The sequence below is a fragment of the Cygnus atratus genome, chromosome 5 (genome assembly GCF_013377495.2).
Source record: "Cygnus atratus isolate AKBS03 ecotype Queensland, Australia chromosome 5, CAtr_DNAZoo_HiC_assembly, whole genome shotgun sequence".
NCBI lineage: Eukaryota > Metazoa > Chordata > Aves > Anseriformes > Anatidae > Cygnus > Cygnus atratus.
In genome coordinates, this window is record NC_066366.1 from 34,497,453 (window position 1) to 34,518,438 (window position 20,986).

At 46.7% G+C, this 20,986-nt stretch overlaps 2 protein-coding genes across 3 annotated transcripts; one reads left to right on the forward strand and one right to left on the reverse strand.

The window, feature by feature from the left end:
• Positions 1–114: 114 nt before the first annotated feature.
• On the reverse strand, positions 115–6,421 carry LOC118244606 (protein-L-isoaspartate(D-aspartate) O-methyltransferase-like). 2 transcript variants are annotated; one of them, XM_035539678.2, is made up of 9 exons: positions 6,291–6,421; positions 5,208–5,333; positions 4,240–4,344; positions 3,637–3,668; positions 3,040–3,144; positions 1,968–2,088; positions 1,187–1,272; positions 798–967; positions 115–483 (listed from the first exon to the last, which is right to left on the reverse strand). In XM_035539678.2, the coding sequence occupies exons 2-9, from the start codon at positions 5,320–5,322 to the stop codon at positions 471–473; spliced, it is 747 nt and encodes a 248-aa protein (XP_035395571.1). In that variant the 5' UTR covers positions 5,323–5,333; positions 6,291–6,421; the 3' UTR covers positions 115–470. The 2 variants fall into 2 exon arrangements, with proteins under 2 accessions (XP_035395571.1, XP_035395570.1); XM_035539677.2 differs by lacking the exon at positions 6,291–6,421 and adding an exon at positions 5,687–5,810.
• Positions 5,877–12,803, forward strand: CCDC32 (coiled-coil domain containing 32). Its single transcript, XM_035539679.2, has 4 exons — positions 5,877–5,954; positions 6,319–6,568; positions 8,795–8,951; positions 10,440–12,803. Exons 1-4 carry the CDS (start codon positions 5,916–5,918, stop codon positions 10,573–10,575), a joined length of 582 nt encoding a protein of 193 aa, XP_035395572.1. The 5' UTR covers positions 5,877–5,915; the 3' UTR covers positions 10,576–12,803.
• Positions 12,804–20,986: the final 8,183 nt, after the last annotated feature.

A 20,986-nucleotide genomic window follows, 5' to 3' on the forward strand; every position in this document is an offset into this window, starting at 1 on the left:
CAGGCCACCCGCCCCCCCCCCCCCCCCCCCCGGTTTTCTCGCTCCCCGATTCCCGGCGTTTTTACCCAAAAAACTCGGGGTTGCTGACGCAGGAAAGAAGCGAAGGCGCTCGCGTAAATGAGCTCGGTCAGGGCACCGTGCCCCGAGCCGGTAAGGGCGCCTTGTTTATTCTCCAAGCGTTAGAGGGTCGCTGTTAGGGGGTGGCTGCGGGGAGGTGTGAGCCCGCCTGCCCCTGCAGCTCTCTGCAGGAGTCACCTGGGGCTGGGCTCGGCCGGATCAAAGCCCCGCGGCCAGACCCGGCTCTGCCCGAGGCGCAGCCTTTTTCTCCGTCCCGAGCTCTGTTGAAGCAGCGCTCGCCTTCGCGAGCACAGCCACTGCCAGAGCTCCCGCTCAAAAAGCAAAGCCATGCAGGCCGTCCGAGTCCCGTCCGTGAGCTTTCTGAGGTGACCTTAGAGATATCCATCCCACTGTCAGAATTCGTCCCTGAGGCAAAGAAAAACCAGCAGTTACTGTCACGCATTTGCCTTCGGCTCAGCGACAGAATCGACACAGCTGCAGCGTTTATGAACGTGCAGAGGCTCCAAAAAACAACAACAAAAAAAAGGCTCGAGTCCTCAGTCTGCGATCCCTGGCTAACAGAAAACGCATCCTGCTCCCCTGATGTGCCTACTAGTTAGCCTCTTCCTTCGGTCCTTTACAAACAGCAGCTGCTAGGAATCCAGGGATCTGTCAGCAAAGCCAGCACTCAAGGAGAGCAAGCCCACGGGGTGGAGAGGAGAAACGCTGCGAGTGTTTACCGAGGCCACTGCTTTTCCTTATCCGTCAGAGGAACGTAGATCACACCCATCAGCTGGGTTTCGACGATCTCCCCATCGCTGGTTTTGTCGTATTGCATCAGGACTTGGTTCGCACCCTCAGGGCCCACGGGCAGTATCAGCCGACCTCCCGGCTTCAGTTCATTCAGCAGCTGGCAATCGGAGAGACCGGAATCAGCAGAGCCAAGAAGAGACAACAGAAGTCAGCCAAGCTGTGAAGGTCACGACATCTTGAAAAACACAAGCTTGCCAGCTCCATGCAAACAGACAAAAAAACCAGATGGTTCCCGTGGTTCCCTAACTATTAGTTTTGTCACAGCTACTGATAAAGGCAGCCAACAGCAACTGACATCCCGCACGACCACTCTTACCTCCTTTGGTACTGTTGGTGCTGCTGCCCCGACGTGAATAGCATCGTAAGGAGCCTCCTCGGGGTATCCCTGCCTGCCATCTCCAACTGCAGGAGGGAAAAGCAAGCAGAAAAGACTTGTTCAGACAACAGTTCCATGCAAAAATCATTCTCCAAATATTCTTTCAATTGAAATTTAGAGGAGGAGAACTTTGTAGCAAGACTGTGATAGCAACATGAATTCCCACGTCAGAGCACTGACCTGTCTGCTAGAAATGTAGCATTTGTTTACATTTTAAGAATGGGGAGATATTTCTGGAATTGAACCATGCTGGAAAATGGAACAGCCAAAGCCAGGAGGGCTTTTATGTAATACAGTAGCTTTGTGCAGTCTTGAGATTCTGGATACAGAATGAGCTGATACAAGTTAACAAAAAAAAAAAAAGGAAAAACAAAATAAAATAATACAAAAAGCGTGTGCAGACCCATTCAAATAAACTGAAACTCAGATGTGGCACAACCACTCTCCTCTGAAGAACACCTCTTACTGAATTAAGGTAGGGACTACACGTTCAGAAGTGAGGTGTGTGCTCGACTGCCTGCAGCATTAAAAGCTGCTTACGTACACCATAGCGTTCAAGTCAGTGTTACACTGTGCTTAGCTAGCCAGTGATTTCTAGCAACAGCGTGGAAAGCATCAACACAGCTTGGAACCACTGTTTTGAGAAGCAGAGCTCTGCAGACAGCCAGAGCTAATGCGTGCTCACGGAAGGGGTCAAGCATCAGGGTCCCACAGAGCTCACCCACAAGTTTTACACGGCCAGAGCTGAGCAAAGTCGGATCGTCTTCTTGGACATTTCTGATGGATTCGTTCACCAGCTCTTTAATGTGTTCCACACCCACGGCTTTCCCTGTTGGGCCCATCTACGAAGGAAAGAGCAGACAAACACCTATCTACCTCCTGCATGCACAGAGATGCAGAAAGACTCTGTACACCCTGTAGGTACAGAGGTGCATTTTATAGGACAAGGTACTATGGGGGCTGGAGAATTTCTAGGAAGAAACTTCAGAGCAGAGTGTCTGAACAAGGAGGTGCAAATACTGTGCCACTTTGGGTTTAAGGCTGAGCAGTTCCAGTTAGGTTAGCTACTCAAGGGATACACAGACATGGCCTATGGTGATTCCCAGCAACCCTTCATTTCCAAATAAATAATTACTTGGTACAATTAGCAGCTTCCTTGGCAGGGCCAGTTCCTTACTAACCAACTTCCTGAGAAGAGTAACTTGACAAGCTTTCTAGCACTTCCCAAAAAATGCCTTCAGGAATTTCACAGAATCATCTAGGTTGGGAGAGACCTTCAAGATCACCTAGTCCAACCTCTGACCTAACATTAACAAGTCCTCCACTAAACCATATCACTGAGCTCTACATCTAAACGTCTTTTAAAGACCTCCAGGGATGGTGACTCAACCACTTCCCTGGGCAGCCCCTTCCAATGCCTCACAACCCTTTCAGTAAAGAAGTTCTTCCTAATATCCAACCTAAACCTCCCCTGGCACAACTTAAGCCCATTCCCCCTTGTCCTGTCACAGACTGTGACTACTTAAGAAGAAACTAAAAACCTACAATGGACTTGCACAGCAGATTAACACACCCCACTCAATCTGACCTGGGTTAAGGTACGAAGTGATCTGACAGCAGATACAACATCCACTTCAAAAATCACTGCGTTTGTTTTTACTACAAGATGGTCTAGGAACAGTTCACCGCTTCCCTCGGTCCTCTTCCCTCCTCCCAAAAAGCACATGCCAGCTATGGCAGGCTACCTGCTCTGGTGCCTCTTGCTCACTAGGGCTGGAATCCCGTGAGCTTACCATCCTGGCAAAGCAAGCTGTAAGGTATCCGCTCCCGGATCCGACGTCCAGTGCTTTTGCACCTTCCACAAGCTGATCCTTCAACAACTCCAGTGCATGGGCATGCTGTGCGGGTACAAGTACAAGAGAGTGTGAAACATCCCATTTTACTTTCCTCCTCCTACAACTTTTTCTTGTTCCAAGCACTTTGTGCTCCGATTTAAACACAGCACACTGGGTGTTTTGTCTGACATGTTCAGAGCGAGTAGTGTTTGATCTGGAACGTCTTTTTGCAGAACAGCAGTTACAAAGAGGTCCAGTCAACATGCGAAGGAGCAGGAAGTATCATGCAAAAATGATTATTATTATGACAATATTAATGGTTCTCCCCAGCTACACAGAATTTCTACCTGAGCATGCTTTTAAATGAACTCAAAAAAAAAAAAAGTTTCAGCATCTAAAGAAACAAGCACGGCAATCATATCCGCGGGACCTGTTTCACCTTTCTACTTTAGTATTTAAGTAAAATTTATTATTTAAGTAAAATTTAAAAAGGCAAGGGATGGGGGAGACAAACAATTTCCTGCGTTTCTGTTAAAAAAGAAAGTTTCATCTCACCATATGTGGTGCACTGATTGTAGCCTTGTATCCTAAAAGGAAGCCAGTGACAAGAGTTATGTGATAAAGAAATTATGGTGATAAAATCCAATTAATTATCAAAATCTCCACCGTGAACAGTTATTTAATCTCCCTCCCCGTTCCCTAAAAATACAAAAAGAATCTTCTTTTGCCTCACTAAAGCACTTCACTAACTTATAATCAACTCGTGGAGGATTAATAATGAGACCAAGGTAGCTTTAGTGCTTCAGTTCCCAACTGCTCCAACCTCCATCCCCCAGCTCATTCATCAAAATGCTCTGCAGCTATCACAGGCTGTGTTTGTTTCCCTTCCACAAGCTGAACTCAGAACGATCAATGCATGTTTTGACTGTGGAAAATCTATATTGTTCTATTGTTCTATATTTCCTCTGGATCCCCCAAGCTGAAATACGGATGAGGATTGCTCTACCTGACCTGTCTAAAAACTCAGCCACTGTTTTGGTGATAGCGCGTCCAGCATTAAGAACTCCAACCTGCTGAGGCACCTCATGCCCCTCTGTCACTGTGGCTAGCATAGTCAACACAAACACCATAAAAATGGTGATTCTTTGAGTTACTCACCGATAGATTGAGGAGAATCCATGTATGGGAAATATTTGATGTAGTGGCCTCTGTCAGTAGCCAGTAACACATCGAAGACCCGCTGGGATTTAATTATTCCTTTTTCTGGGAGATGGAGGAAAACAGACAGAGAAAGGACTTAAATCCTCAGTATGGAAGCAAGAAGATATTTGGAAGGAGGCAATACAGCTCTAGGAGTTAGTAGCAGAACTGGGAGAGTCCTTACTAAGCTATCTGAGAATTGACACAAAAAAAAAAAAAAAAAAAGAGAAACACACAGAGAAAACCCTGCAGATGAAAGTACATCTTTTTCAGGTTTTGCTGCACTGGATGAAATCACAATATGGTCACACCATCAGCCCAGAGGATTGTTAGCTATAACTACAGCATGCCTAGGAGTGTTAAATATAGTAAACAAGTCACACTTTCACTCCTGAAGGTGGAGACTCTGGTTCAGATTTAATGACTATAGAAACATTCACCGTTCCTTTGCACCGCAGGGAAAATCAGCGTGGCTTTAACAGCTGAGGAAATTCAAAGCTATTTTTACTTGTGTTCCAGATGCTGCCCGGAGCAGGGCAGCACCACCACACGTGACTCCAATCCCAGGGCACATCCGTGGAGGTGAAACACTGCCAAGAAACTGAGCATCTGCCGGCTCAGAGCAACGCCACTCCATGCAGCGTTTTAAAAGGCGTCACGCGTTTACCCCGTGAGAGGAATGGCAGGCGGGCTGCGGGGATAGCCTTTCCTGCTACTTCTGGCATAACCTCTCGTTTCCAATTATAACTAGGGCAAGTTCAGATTGCGACGCTGTGAAATTTCGGCCTTCTAACTCTGCCGCTTTGGAACGACCGGCATCGCAACGGGTTGCTGCAGGACACCAAATACCTTAACCCTGAAGCACCAGAGGCTCCTAGGGGCAGCTCGAAGCACCCGCAGGGTCCAGACACAGCCCCGTTACTCACTGTAGAGGTTGTTGACCAGCTCGGGGTGCGTCTTTCCGCTGGAAGTCCAGGCCATCGTCCTGGCGAGGAGCAGTCCCATGAGTGTCAGCGTGGCGCAGGGCAGCAGGTGGCTCATCCCACGGACACCTGCCAGGGGAAAGGGGATGGGATCTCCGATGGGCACGCCCAAACCCGAGCCTTTTTTGGGTTAAAACCAAAATAATCGATACCAGGTGCTGCTCGAAGACAGCAGAGCACGCTACGCAGGGTGCCGTCAGCACTGGTGCATTGACACCTTGGTTATAGGTAAGAGCCGTGCCACAATTACCAGCTTTTTATGTTTAAAGGGAAGAGCCGTGACATAATTAACAGCTTTTTGCGCTTCAAATTGCAAATTACCCTGCGCAGCCCTCCGAAACCCAACGACAAGGCGTCATCCGCGCCTCACGGGGACATCGGTTATCGGACCCAGGTCCCCAGCCTCGGCCCCGTCCCCATACCTGTCCCGGTCCCGGTCTCCGTCCCCCAGCCGCCCGTTGCCAGGTGTCGCGCCTCGCCCGCCTACGCCGCTCAGGAAACCTTCCGCCCTTTACCAAGATGGCACCGCAGCAGCGTCGCTCTCCCACCCACCCCCTGCCCATCTTCCCGCCTCCTCTGAGGGCTGGGCTAATAGGCTCCCTCCCTCCACCCGAAGGAGCGAGGTGATTGGTCAAATGTGCATGTCAATCAATGCTCGGTCTGAAGCCGCCGCGGCTTGCCGTGTCGACGGTACGAGCGGCGGTGGCCGAGCCAGGTTTGGGGGCGTCGGGGCGGTGCGGCCCCGCTGTGCCCGGCGGAGGAGGGCTGCCGAGCTGCGGGGGGCCGTCGTGACAGGGGCCGGGGGTTGCGGGGCCTGCAGGGGCCGGGCCGGCGAGCAGCCGGGGCCCCGCGGCCTGCTGCTGCGAGGGGTCCCTCAGGGCCCGGCTGTAACCGTGAGCCCCGGAGCGTGTCACCCCCGTGCTGCGAAAAGTCCCCTAATGGTGCCCTAAAGGTGCCCTAAGAGCACCTAGAGACTCCCCTGAGGTGGCTCGAGCAGAGGGCGCAGAAGTCCCATGTCACGCTCACCGCGCGTCCTTTCTCCCCCTTTTCTCAGCTCCTCGCCATGAGGATGATCGAAAGCGTCGACGCCGCCGTCGCCAGGTCCAGCGAAGACCTCTGGGCTGAAATCTGCTCGTGTCTGCCCCGTCCAGAGCTTCAGGATGACAGCGATGCTTTCACAGACTCCTTCACGGATGCGTATGCCAACGGCGCAAGCCAGAGCAACGCATCCGGAGGCTCTTCCCAAACAAACCTGAAGCCCTGGGCTCCCCTGAATGATTCAGAGGTATATTTGGCATCCCTCGGTGAGTGTCTGGTAAGGTGTTGATTGTGCTTAGATGCCTGATGATAACTATGGCACTGTTTATGAGGCCAGAGCGATGGTGCTCGCACCTCTGTTTGGAAAAATGTCTTGCACATACTCAGTAGATTGTCTGACTCAGTTAATGCAAGTGGAAATGAGAAGCACAACTGTAGCTTCTTCAACTATTCCCTTGGAAGAAACTCTCTATCAAGTATAAATCTAAGAATTTATGCTTTTCCTGCAAAATAAATAGAATAGGGATACTGCTGTTTCTTTCTCTGGGCAGCACGTAATTCTGCTGTAGTTGGCTGAGGGGAAATGTGTTTTGAACTCACTATAGTGCCTTTGAGTTTCTGTGTCACCATCATTTGTTTCATTATTTCACAGAGTCTCAGGAGACACAACTGAATGGAAAGAAAAAAAGTGACATTTATTTCTATGTTTTCTGGCTGGGGAGATAGGGGGGCAGGTACAGGAAAGAAAGCTCTGATGCTTTCCCAAATAAAGCCTGCCAGAATCTCTATTTTAAAGTGACAGATTATGCAGTTAGCCTCAATGTGATTAGTTAATTCCTGCATAATCTATAACACCATATAGTGATTGTTAACAGTATAAAATCTGATAGAAACACTTGATATGGGGAAAGATAAAGTTACCATTATTGGAGCCAACATCCTAGCACTGCTAAGAGCAGTCTTTAGTTCTAAGGCCAGGGAATTAGCCATCTAGTTTTAAGTATTCCCTGCTCCCTTCAGAGGTCACATTATACAATAGTATTCAGCTGCAGGAAGGGTGCTCTTGGTGCCTTTTAGGAGGAGCCTTTGAGGTTCCCCTGCACTCCAACAGTTGGACTGCTTTCTCCAGTTGTGTTAAAATATTTTTTATGGCTCTTCTTCCCCCCTTCCTTGCTTTCTATGGAGTTATTTTTATTTGGGTCAGTTTGTAATCTGGTTTGCAGTGCAGCCACACAGTCATGTTGGCTTGCGCAGGAACAGACCAGGAAAAAGGGGGGTCAGGGTTGCAGAAGTGTTTTTTGTAAGCTTATATTTTTGCCAGAGCCTTCATTTTGAGTTTGTTACTGTTTCAGACTGTTGTTTCACAGTACACTAAGTAGAGCTCTTGGTATCTGATCAAAGGTGCCATAGCAACAAGCCACAAATTGCTCTTCTGGTATTAATTGCTGCTGCAGTTCCAATTTGCTCAGAAAATGCTAATGGATTAATTTTCACAAGCAGGCTTCATATTGGATCTGGATCTGTTTTCTCAGAGTCAGGATGAAAGCGTAAAGCTAGCACAAAGTTTGTCTTGTGTATTCTAGCTAAGTCAACAGAAGTATAAACTTGTCCTGGGTTTGTACATGGCCAGGATTAATATTTGAGTCATCATAGGATCAGCCTGTCAGTACGTTTGGGGAGATATGGTATTTCAAGTCTTAAGAATTGTTCAGGCCAGACACTGTCAGTGACAACCCAGTTCTGTGACATAAGACAAACTTCAAAAAGAGTAACAAGTGGGCTGCCATGTTTTGAACTAGTGCAGTTCAACTAACAAACACACACTTTTCAATTAAAAAAAAAAAAGTGTGAGCACAAGTTGATTCCTGACCCAATTTAAGAAGGAATCCATTATAAAGGGATTTTGTGACTGGAGCAACTCCATGAAATTTGCTTTCTTGCAGCTTTGTGTAGTGTAGTTGGATTACCCTGCGTCTGGTAAAAACATGGTTTTCGTTGCAGCCTGTGACGGAAAAAACTCACATTACATTCTGTTCTGAGATATCCAACTGATAATACTGCTGCACTCTCTGCATTCCGCCCTCCCCGGTCTCAGTTTGAGCATTATTTGAATTTCACACTACAATTAGTGTGATTTTATGTTCCATGCCAATTTGTATGGAAATTGTGGGGACTTAATGCCTCCAAGATCTGTGCCTTCCGTGTGAATTTCATTGAAATTGAACAGTAAGTGCAAAAGTTATTAAAACACAAAAACGGACAGAGTTGACTGATTGCATACACACCTTATGTCCTTCTGAAATGTCACTCCAAATTACAAACATACATAAATGAAATACTGTCACGCAGACTTCAAATACAAGAAAAAGTTACTTTTTAAAATATTAAGTCTTGAAATGTTAATTTAAGCTTTTTAATATCAAACGTGTAGCCACTTCTTTTTTCCTTCCCTTGAGAAAATTATAATAAAGACCCCTCTTTTGTCTCTTCAGAGAGAAGGCTAATGAGAATAAAAGGTTTGTCTCAAGAGGTGACTTCCAAGGACATGCTGCGTACTCTTTCCCAAGCTAAGAAAGAATGCTGGGACAGGTTCCTACAGGAGAAGTTTGAGTCTGAATTTTATGTAGAGGGACACGAATCTGATGAGAGGTAATAAGCAGGTCAAAGAGATGGATTACCACTTAAGGCATAATCATCTATGTTGGCAAATAGACTAGATTTTATTTCTTAAAATGTAAAATAAGGGTTTGTCAGGACTTGTGAGAGGGCATTATGACAGAAAAGGTCTCACTGCAGCTTGTCAAGACTCACAAGCTTTCTAAACAACTTTGATAGTGACCAGTTCACAGAATCACAGAATGATAGAGGTTGGAGGGGACCTCTGGAAATCATCTGGTCCAGCCCCCCCACCAAGCAGATTTGTATCATGCTAGAGGGAAACACAAAGGGCATGGGTGGGTTGAACTTTCAAAGCTGTTCACTGATTTTGCATCCCTTGGACTGGGGTGATCTAGAGTGGAAAGAACAGGAACCTATTTGACAACTACCCTTGTCACATTTCGGGTAGGCAGGGAATGTCTAATACATCTCAAATTACTTTAAGGCTTGACTTTTAACAGCCAAGTACAGACCATTCCCTGTGTCTTTGTCAGGGCCCAGTTAAGTACTGCTTCAGAGACACGTGGGATTTGAAGTTCTTTCTGGGGTTGGTACCAGTCCTGAGATTAGATTTCCCAAGTGGCTCTCAGTTCAGTGCCTCCCTTACAATGCTTCTGCTCTCTCACCCATTACCCTTTTACAGATGATATATGAATTAAGATAAGAGTCTTTTTCTTTAGTAATCTCACATTCCCAATCACTTATAATGCTCTCCATATTTCTATTTTGTGAGCTGACATTTTTCGCAATTGCTTCTAACTGAAAAGAAGATTATCTTTCTCCCTTGAAGAAAATCTACTTTAGCTAGTTTTGGAGTTCAAGTATGACAAATAATCCACGCTTATATGTAGGTTTTAGATTCTTTGATCAGTTAACTTGAATGTGATATATTTAAAAAACAAGTTGCTGTAGGCATAGATGTTCTTCTGACTTTGCTTTTGAAGGCTGAGGATGTTATCCATGAAAATATTTTCCTCACCGGAATTTGACTGAATGAAGTTAGAGGTCACCCCTGAATGGTACCAGACTACTTGATTCTCACCCAGCAATGTAATTAAACAAGCCTTAACTTTTAAGCATGCAAATCATCTCACAGACACTACCAAGCAAAGCTTTGCTCTTGTAAAAGAGCAAGAACATGTTAATTTTCCAGTCCAAGGACTGAATGGCATGTATCATTCTTCCTGGAGGATGAACATATAGATACACATTTCAGAATTAAAAATAAACTTTAGTCAGTATTTAAACAAGATGGGGTAGAACTTATCCAGTCAGACCAGCTATTTTGAGATAGGCTATGAGAGAGTGTGTGTGTGTTTATGTACATCTATAGTATCCATATCATTAGCATTCTAGGATGTAGACATACTTTTTGCAACCTCTCCTCCCCTTTCTGGTGTTAGTGTGGCTAACAGATCTTTTCATACCTTCCTGTGAAACTGCTATCTTATGTTTCACCCTGTCTTTGCTTTCCCTCAGCACGCTAGAGTATCTAAAGCGCTGGCTACAACCTGATAAAGTGGCAATCAATACTGAAGAAGTACAGTACCTCATCCCTCCAGAATCGCAGCCAGAGAAGCAGGAGACTGAAGAACCTCCAGCTGCTGAGCAGTGAGATACACGCCATGCCTCTCGTCCAAACCCCAAGGAAGCTGTGTGCAGCAACAGTAATAACCCAAATGGGGGAGGGAGGCATAAGCGCCAATTGTCAATCATTTAAAAAACAAAAGAAAGAAAAAAAACAACAAAACTGCTCTGGACCTCCAGAGATATTGACTGGCATTTGTTGTGGGTAAGAGTGAAACAGCATACGTTGAACTGAAATCCTACTTCGATCTAGTTCCAACCTGTAGCAACCTAATCATTCCAGTATGAATGTGAATTGTCTGTAACTCGTCAGGAGGCACTCTGAACAAAAGAAAGAGCAGTTGTTCAGAAGCATCTGAAGGCGTAATGGTCTAGAATAGAACAGATAAACCACTGCATCAGTTTTTCTTCCTGTCTCGTACCTCTTTTATCACTAAATTGGGTATTCTTTTCCTGCAAAGTCCACTGTGTTTTCTATCGAACTTCACTGTTTATGTTTGGGCTGGCCCTGAGCTGTGCCTGGAGGAGGACAGATACTGTTCGCCTACTCAAACTTGGAGTCCTAAAGGAAACTGTCACTGCAATCGATAAATTGATGATAATATTGAGATTGTAGCAACAAGAGACTACTTAATGTTCCTGTCCTTGTAGTGTCCCCTCCTAGAATATCCCACTTTATTGGCCGTCCAAACTCTCTGATACAGAATGGGCTGGAGAAGGAGTATTTTTATTATTGGTCATGTTGTATCTGTTTCTCTCATCTCATTCAGTCCCTCCAGGAGAGGGTCAGATGAGATCCTGCATCAGGAAAACAAGTGTGATGACCAAGGAGGCTACAAATAGCTTGTTTTCATCACAGACTAGCACAGAATTATTTGACTTTAAATATATTCCAGTATATATTTTTTTTCTTCATCCTGTTTCAGTCTACAGAGGGTTGTTCCCCATTATTAATCAAAGAATCAGCAATTGTGTACTTGTATAAGACTAATGCTTCTGTGAGCTGTGCTTTCTGTCTTAGCATTGACACTAAAGGTCGATAGAGGGAAGCAGTGTACATCTTCTGTCAGATAAAGCTCTTTAGACAGAAATTGCAGGGGTAGTTCTAGCAGCTTATGCACACTAGACTGTTCATTATGTATCTCTATGAAAATACATTTTTAAAAAGAGCTCCTTGATACCACCTTCATTGTTTCCTGTCTCTGTACAATTATAAATGGTGCTATTGTTTCATCCCCTGACAGCTGTTATTCTGTTGCTGCTTCTTCAGTGTGGTGACTTGGTGTTTGCCCACACAATCAGCCTTACCTGTGTAACCACCCGCCCCAGCCTCGCCATTTACTAAAGAAGTCACACTCAGAGCTCTCCATTAGAGCAAACACAGGTTTGAGAAATATGGTGAATCACCTGAATGTCAATGATACAGGGCCTACAAAGCTTTGGCAGTGTTGAAGAGGGTCTCTTTGTCATCTTTTAAATGTCCCTATTAATTTATCTCTAAAAATAAGTCTGCTATGCTGTACAGTCAGATAATGTGCTGTAAATACTCTCTCTCACCTGTGCTGTCAAACTGTAATGAAGATGCTTTTGAGTATTTATCAGAAATGGTATGTACAAAGAGAGAAAAATACAGTTTCTTTTTCTGTTCCCAGGCTATTTTACAGTCAATACCCTTCCTTCTTGTGATTAACAGTGACTGTGAAGATGCTTTATATCATCTTGTCTATTCCCATTAAAGCTATCTGAGCAAGAAATGTATTCAAAATAACTATACCGAAACATTTAAAGTCTCAGGTCCCCATAATCTAGCTCTTCATTTAGAGGAGCTAAGAGAAAGCAGTACTCAACGTTTTATTTAAAAGTAGCTCAGAAGCTCACGGAAAGGGCTTGGGGAAGAATTGTCCAAACACAGAATTAGCTGAGCCGAGCACTTCAGATTTGCATTGATACTCCAGCAAGACATACATAGGTCCTTTGCTGCTTAGTTACATTTATCTGTTCTTCACATACAGAAGAATGAGGAATGGAAAGGCCATCTGCCTCAATTTGTCCAAAATACCAGCTACTCTGAGTGGCATTTTGCACAGCAGAATCTGCTTGAATGTAGAAGGGAAGAGCAGCTATTTCCAACCCTTTGTATTTGTAAAGCGTGCTCTTCCAGGATGACCTGGAGTAAGGCTTGTTGCCCCCAAACTGAGAACAGGTCCTGAAAACTTTAATCAGATCTAGGGACTTAAGTAAAACAAACAAAACAAACTCAGAATAAATCAGCATCAAGCAGAATGGATGCCAGAAAGTCAAACAAACGCCTTGTGATGGAGGAGGAGACGAGAACTAGTGCTGGTTGTTTCAGTGATAACTGAAGAGACCTTTGTCCGTGAGGCATGCGCCTCTGTCAGCTCCCTCCCTGAGCAGCACCAACTGTGTTGTCAAAGGGTTTGTTGGCTTCCAGCGGTGTAATACCAGCTCCACCTACCGGCTTTGGCACAGTCAAGAAAGCCAAATGAGCACAGGACTCTGTGGTACGTTTTTGCTGCGTTGTGATGCTGGACATGGGTCAGGAAGAAACACTGGTTTTCCATTTGTGGCTCTTGATTGGTAATGTCAGCACAAGACAGTAAATTAGGTCCTGAAGCGCTGCAGCATCACCTTTTCAGGAGAGAATTAGACCTGCCAAAACCTAACTGTTTAGAGATTGGCATTTAATTGGAGACTGCATCCCGATCAAGCGATAGGTCCAGCCCCAGCAACTGGCAGCTGGCTCCAAAGGCTGTCTGACTCAGTCTAACTCAATTGGTGTGTAAACAGCAGGACTAAAAGAACCCATCTATCAGCTTAAGAGCAAAAAGGCTTTAAAAATTCTCCAAGTACACAAAGTGTCTAGTTTTAAACTACCTATACTTTTACATAGAAATACTACACTTGAGTAGCATAATCCTGTGTTGCTCAAGGGGAGAGAAGACAGCCACTGAAGGCACCATGTTACAGGTATATGGACGAACACACTGGGAGCTTTCATGTGGTCCACCCTTTGGACACACCGAGCTACAGGAAATCAGACTTGGGCTTCGTCTATGCTTAAAACCATCATAAGAGTAACAGGAACTCATATTTTAAGACTTTTTTTTTTTAAATAAAGGAGCTTAAACTGAGAGTAAGTGGCAGAGTCATGATGTGTGCAGGTAGTGTTGCACTTGGGTGATGCTACACGTGGTTTAACTAGAAAGGGTGTTACGTTAAGCTGTTATGGGTTATTGTAGCAAAAGAAAGCTGTTTAGCTCTCAATCAAATAAACCCTTGCTGATATAAACAACATTTCCACTAGGATTTTTTTTTATTTTTGGCTTATACAGCAACACCAGCCTTCCTACCAGTGGCAATAATTTACATGCTGGGAGATGTGCCAATCTAAATAACAACAACAAAAGACGAGCTGCTGATAACAGCACAGCAACGGAGAAAAACAAACCATCAGTAGGCATGGGCAGGTCCACAGTAGCACTGTCTGAAAGCACACGTGTGTTCAGGCTGTGACTTACCAGCAGAGAGGTACTATCAAACAAGGAGGGTGATTTTTTAGGATGTGAGAAACCAGTAATCACAAGTGAAGTGTTAGCTCCCTGGCTCTGTGCCTTTTGACAATTCTCCCTTATCTCAGCATGAAACAGGCTCTCCCTACCCCCTTAAGCCTCCCAGGGGTATGGATCACACCAGCATTGTAACACATCATCATCATCATCCGGCTGCCAGTAATTTGTTCTCAAGATGGGGCAGAATAAAGTTAAAAAAGGGGAATCTAAGACAATATGACTGCAGCTTTGTCAGAGCAGGGAGAGAGCCATTTCTGTTTAATATCAGTGACCAAAACAACAGACAGGCTAAAGGAGCACATTGGGCAGCATGCAGGAAGAAGGAACGAGGCTGAAAACCAAGTTTCTTAAAGCATCTTTTTGTCAAAAGCAGCACCTAATACAGTGAGTGACAAAAAAATAATAAAACGAAATAAACAGGCGATGGCTGAGGCTGATTAGCATCTCTGCGGAATATAATCTGCTGTAAACATTTGTTACACACACACCTATCGAGCACAAGCCCACGCACAAATTCAGCATATCACTAAGGCCAGGGTTTGCCAGCATCCTCAAGAAAACGGGGATGGGAAGCTGGTGGCAACCTGATCCTCCTGTGGCTGCTCTTCCCTAGAACTCCCACCCACCAATACGGGGAAAAGAAGTAGCTCACAGTGTACTTAAACAGAGGAAATCAATCCAGAGCATGAGCTGGCAGTGCTGTGTAATGATGCTAAGAATATGCTGCTCCTCTGTAATTGACAGGCTGTCTAGGATTTTGAGCTGAGAGAGCTTGCAGCCTGCCACGGGAGGAAGGACCACGCTGTGACTGCCGCTTTGTAGACAGGTGGCCGAGGTGGATGTTCCCCAAAGTGGCTTTGTGTGGTCCCTCCGGGGAGATGCTGAGCACCACCAGCTCCTGCAACCCACAGCTATTCGTAAAAGATGACCCCAGCATTTAAAATTGGGTTGAAAACCACAAACTCAGGTTCCTGATCATCACCCATGCGGGGTAGGATGGGCACCGGGATGTCATTGCAGGTGCCTCAAGCACTGGTGCTTCAAGAACCATTGCCAGACAGCAGGGTAGGACAGAGCTTTTGAAATAGTCTTTGAGTCCACCCGTCTGGCCTGTACCCACTCAGAGCCAAAAAACTCCTGGTGTGGGGCAATACAAACTCTAGGATAAACGATCCCTCCTCTAGCTCCTTAGAAATGAGGAGGATTCAGTCAGAAAAAGACTTTTCCAGGACGAGGCCGTGCAGGGGGAAATGCTTTGCTGCCCAGACTGGGGTGAAGCCTCCGCTGGCCCGAGGTGGGCAAGCTCCAGCCCAGCCAGCAACAATTTATTGTTTTGCTGTCATTTTCAAGCCACATCTCTCATCTAAAATGATCTTTTAAGAGCCTTCTGCTTTCCTTATCAGATTGTTCTGCTGTTTAAAATTAACAGCAGCTCTTGGCCAGACTGCGATATGGAAGTGAAGATTATTTTCTTCCTGCTGGTTATTTGGTGGAGATGAGTGCTCTCCTTTAAAGTCAGCTCTCAGCCAGTTTTAATAACACCGACCCACATTCATCAGATCGAGACAAATTAACAGCCTTCTCCTGCCAGAAGTCATCATTCTGCTGAGCGTCTTCTACGACCACTCTGAGAATTTCCATTCATGTTACCAACCAGACATTTCCATCCGATAAGGATTATTATTTTTAATTTTTCCTCACTTCAGTAAGCCACTGAGATGAAGAGATATTTCATAGGGAATCAGAGACTTCTGAAGACGAGGGAGCTGCTGGGAAGCGACCTGCTTTGGGGCTGGCACCCAGATCCCCAGCGGGTTAAATAACAAACAACCCTGCTACGCTATGCTCCCTTACCGTGGGGTGTGCAGGGATTGGCACTTCTGACTTCGAAGAGAAACAAAGATTTGGTTTTCCTTCCTTTTTTTTCCCCCTTCCAGAACAAAACCTGCAAAGCCAGGATGATTTCTGGGTGCTCATTGCCCTTGCTCAGGGTCAGTAGAGCAAAGAGGTGGCACAGCCCGTGTTTGCTCCTTCTCCTGAGCCTTTGCGTGCTCACCCAGCCAGGGGCAGGGCTGCAGGGATGTGCAGAGCAAATATAAAAGCCCACATCAGCTCCTTATGGAGGTTCATGCTTTTCACAATCCCCTGTCCTGCAGTAAGTGATTGGAAGTGCCGGACACCCGCTGTGAACTCAGCTGCGTGGTTTTTTTTTGCAGCTTTTTTCCCCTGAACTTCCCTGAAAAAACATTTTCAGCTTTTTTTTTGTCCAATTTGGGATGCTCTGAGATGAAGCCCTTCACTGTCCAGCTGAAAATAGAGTTTAACTCCTGCCCTCCCCCAAAGCACAAACACAAATCCCCTTGGCCATCTCCTCCTGCCGTTCCCAAGGTAAATCACCAAGCCACTCAGATTTGCCAAGTCCTCCAAGTGGAGGACTAACCCAAATTCGCTCCTGAAGCCAGCCGGCAGCAGAAGGGCCATTGCCAGAGTAACAAGCAGCCCCTCGAGTGATTTGGGGGCACTTTTGGGCCAGGAAGGAGAAGTTTTTCGGCAGCTGCCTCACCGTGGGCTCCCCTTGCATGGCAAGGAACAAAAGCATGTGGCCACCACCAGCCCCACCCGAGCACCAGCCAGCCCTCCGGGTCAGCAGCCCTGCTCTCCCCAGGCTTAATTTCAGCTTGTTACCGCTGAGCTTGTCATAACACTATTGCATAAGGTGAGGGATACACAGTAATCACTGCAGTCAGAGGACATCAACACTGTTGTTTGCCTCTCAGCAGCTATCAAATCTTTTTAGACGTCTTTCGTTGTGAACTCAATCCCACAACTGAAATCGATACTGAAGCAATACCCGGTCCCTCTCCTTTTAATTGCGTGATGTAACTACGGTGTGGTAATAAATACCCATTAAAACTAGTTGCTCCCCAGCCCCTGTTTCTAAGATCTTTACCCACACATCAATTCACCAAGATGAAATTATCTGGGAATTGCTTCCAAAATGAAAATCCAAGTGCAAAAACCCTCTCTGGCAGGGAAATAAACAGATTTCAAAGGCATTGCCAACATAAAGCCAGGAAGAAAGGAGAAAGAAGGGGCAGCAGAAGTTTAAGCCTTGCTCTTTGATCCTCTACTTCTTCAACAACCTAAATCTGTTAGGCACCTCCCTTGCCAACCTTAAACAAGGCAGCTAGGCTTCGTGAAGGCTAGGAGCTCGGAGCTCGATTCCTGCCATATATTTTTCCCTCCTATTTTAAGCTTATTTCTCCTTTTATTTTAGGCTTTCCTTACAGCAGAACATCCCCATCCCCACACCCACCCCCTGAACCTCCTCCAGCACTGCAGGTGAGGTTTGACAAGCAGGGGGAGAGCTACAAAGTGCATGGCTGCAGATAGCTCCCAGCAAGAATAAAATGTGTGTTTTTGTGAGTTTTGGGGTTTTTGTGAGTACTCACATTTTTGTGTGATCTCTCCTCGCTTCTGTGCTCTGTAGGACCAGCTTCATTGACCTCTTCCATCAGCACAAAAACCCCTTTGCACCATAATGCCAGGGCTATGAAAACCCTCTCATCACCAGTCACAGCCCTTCCATCACCCCCCCCCCAAAACAAAACAAAAACAGAACATCCCCATTTTTAATTTTGGTCTTACTCTAATTTTCATTTTTAAAGCCCGTTAATTGCTAATTTCTAAGTTTAGCAAATCACTTCAGCTCCACCAAGCCCTGCCACAATAGAACAACAAAAGGAATGCATTTAACTTGGCTAATTCCCTCAAAAAAAAATCAACCCAAACCAGCTCTGCTGTGACCTTTCATATCTATCCGGGGAATTGAATCCATCTGCCCCAGCACCTTTGCCTGATTTTGGCACAGCTGAAGCCTCAGCCCTGGCCCCCCTTCAGCTCCCCTGGGTTTAATCTCAATATCTGAGCACAGTGCTCACCTGTGCTGCCTCAAACCTGCCAAAAGAAGGTAAAATCAGTGACAAAAAGGGAAATCTCACTAAAATAGTTTCAACCCTGCTTCAAAGCTGTGTCCACACCTCCAACCTGAGCTGTGCTCTGTATAGCAAATTGCTTAGGCATAGACTGGATTTAGGAGAGGAATAATGATTGTGATTTCAGCCACGTGGATCATGCTTGCCTTTAATCCTGAATTTTTATTTTTTAAATACCAACTGATTGTGGCTGGATGATGTCTCCTGAGACCATGCACCCGTCTCTCTTCAAATCCAAAACACAAAACCCAAAGTGAATGGATGTGGGTGGAAATCAATACGACACAGAAATGCCCTCCTGCCATTCCATACCCTCACAGAGTGTGTCTAACATAAAATCAGCTTTTTTCCCCCCACCGAAGAAAGCAGAGAGGCCAAAACAGGAGATGAAGAAGATTGTTTACAGTGGCTCGTGGCTTAAAAAAGCTGCAACCACTTCCATCACTTTAATAAAAACCTTAGCTTGTCTGTAGTAGTGTTTTAGTGGCTACTTATCCCCCAATTCCAGAATAGCAGGAGACGGAGGAAGGGGCTGCTCTCTCAATACCCCAAGGTATTAATGCAAAGCTAAGGAATAAGAAGGGAAAGAAAAGCCCAAATTTCCCTGAAGCATACCTGTTTAAAACTAGCCTAATTCATTCTAAGGATGAAGAGATTCAGGCTTATTTTTTTTTTAAAGGTATTTGTGTTGTTTGTAAACACAGAGAGGAGGGAAGAGTCAAGCAATCTAAATCAAGTCCTGCTTCTTGCATGACTCAAAGCACATTGCAGAAGCTTTTTTTTTTCAAGTGTTTGTGCAAAGGGCATTTTAGTGATGAAACTTTTTCTCTGTGTTCTTAAAAATGTCGATATTGAAGTTACCTTGAAGGTAAAAGGCCCGTGGATCGTGCAGGTCATCTATTTCTGGTGTGTGCAGCCATGTCTCTGTGATGAGAGGTGACCCAAAGTGTGCCTGGTGAAAGTTGGTGCTTCAGTGGGAAGAAAAATCGTCACATGCTGACAGTCTTCGACTCCCATTTGTACTAATATGACCCAAACTTGCAGCAATTCTACTTTATGTTATTGTAGCCACACCCTTTGCTGGCATATGTGCCACAGTTGCTCATCTCTTGACCCATGGCTGGGCTGCTGTCACACCACAGCTGCCCTTGGCCCATGGTTGGGCTGTCCTTGCCCCCACTGCTGGGTGTCCATCATCCCACAGTTATCCTTGCCCTGTGGCTGGGCATCCATTGCCCCATGGCTGCCATCATCCCATAGCCACCCTCACCCCATGGCTGCCCTCACCCCAGGGCTGGGACATCCTTACTCCATGGTTGGGTGCCCATTACCCCAACCATGATTACTCCACAGCTGTCCTTGCCCCACAGCTGGGCCATATTCACCCCTTGGCTCCTCCTGTCCCATGACTGGGACATCTTTACCCCATGGCTGGGTGTCCATCACACCATGGTTGGGTGTCCACTGACCAACGGCTGGGCCACCCTCACTCCATAGCTGCCGTCATTCCGCATCACCCCATGGCTGCTCTCGCCCTATGACTGGGTCATTTTTACCCCATGATTTGGTGTCCATCATCCCACAGCTGTCCTTGCCCCATGGCTGGGCCATACTCATCCCACAGTTGGGTGTCCATAAACCCACGGTTAGGTGTCCATAACCCCATGACTGGGTGCCCATAACCCCACATTTAGGTGCCCACCACCCCATAGCAGGACCGCCGCCACCTCACTCTGCCCTCACCCCACAGCTTGGTGCCCAACACCTCACGCCAGGACCACCCTCACCCCACACCAAGACCACCCTCACCCCACAGCTGGGTGTCCATCACCCCACAGCAGGCCCACCCCTGCCCCACAGCCACCCTTGCCCCCTCCCTCCCTCCCTCTCCCCCAGCCGGGGGTCCCGTCGGGGAGCTCCGCATGGTCCCTGTGCCCACCCACCCCATTTCCCCCTTCCCATGGGACCGACCCCCCTCTCCCCACAGCCCAGGGGGGGTGAGCAGGCTGTCCCCACGCGTACCAGGAATACCCACCCCGCGGGTGGGAACGCCGCGCTCCTCCCCGGCTTTTAATCCCGCTGCTCCGGCACCGCATCGCCGCAAAAATAAGGGGCGAGATCGGGGATGGCAGCGGAGGGAGGGCTTGCGGTGGACATCAGCCCCTGAACGAAACCCCATGCCCAATCCTGGCTGGGACAACAGGGGAATGGTGGGATCCTGGAGGAGCTCCCCATGCCTGCCCAGGTGGATCGCGGATGGTGAGTGCGCACCGCAGCGGGGATCGAGAGCGGACTCGACTCCCACCTCCTTAAGGGAACAAAAAGAATATTTTATTCTTTCAATTGATCATCAGATTTGCTTCTACTTTCCATCCAGATTTTGTTTTCCAGGGCAGGGCATGCAGACCCAGCCCTACATCACTTGCAGCGTGAAGTAGCAAACTATAATATCTCTCAGTAAGCTCTGATTGGTTATTTAATTTATACAATTTTGACCATCCACAAGGGGTAAGGAGATTTTTCCAGGTCCCGGTGAGGGGGACAGAAAGGTAAATTTGACAGCGTGGGGCCCTGGGGGTTAATTCTGCATTTTCCTGCACTTTCTGCTATAATAGATTTGCCTCCCCCCCCTCGTGCTGCCGTCAGGAGTTTTTTGGAGCTGCCGGGGCAGCAGCCACGCGCTCCATCCCGCCGCCGTCGCTGCAAGGAGAAAGCAATCCAGGGAAGGAGAAGACGAAGTGCCACAGGTAATTAACCAAAGTGATGGGGAAAGGGCGAGAGGGAGGATTGAGCACGGGGTCAGAGAGAGCGGGATGTTGCGACGTCTCAGCCAGAGCAGCAGTGGGAAGGCAAC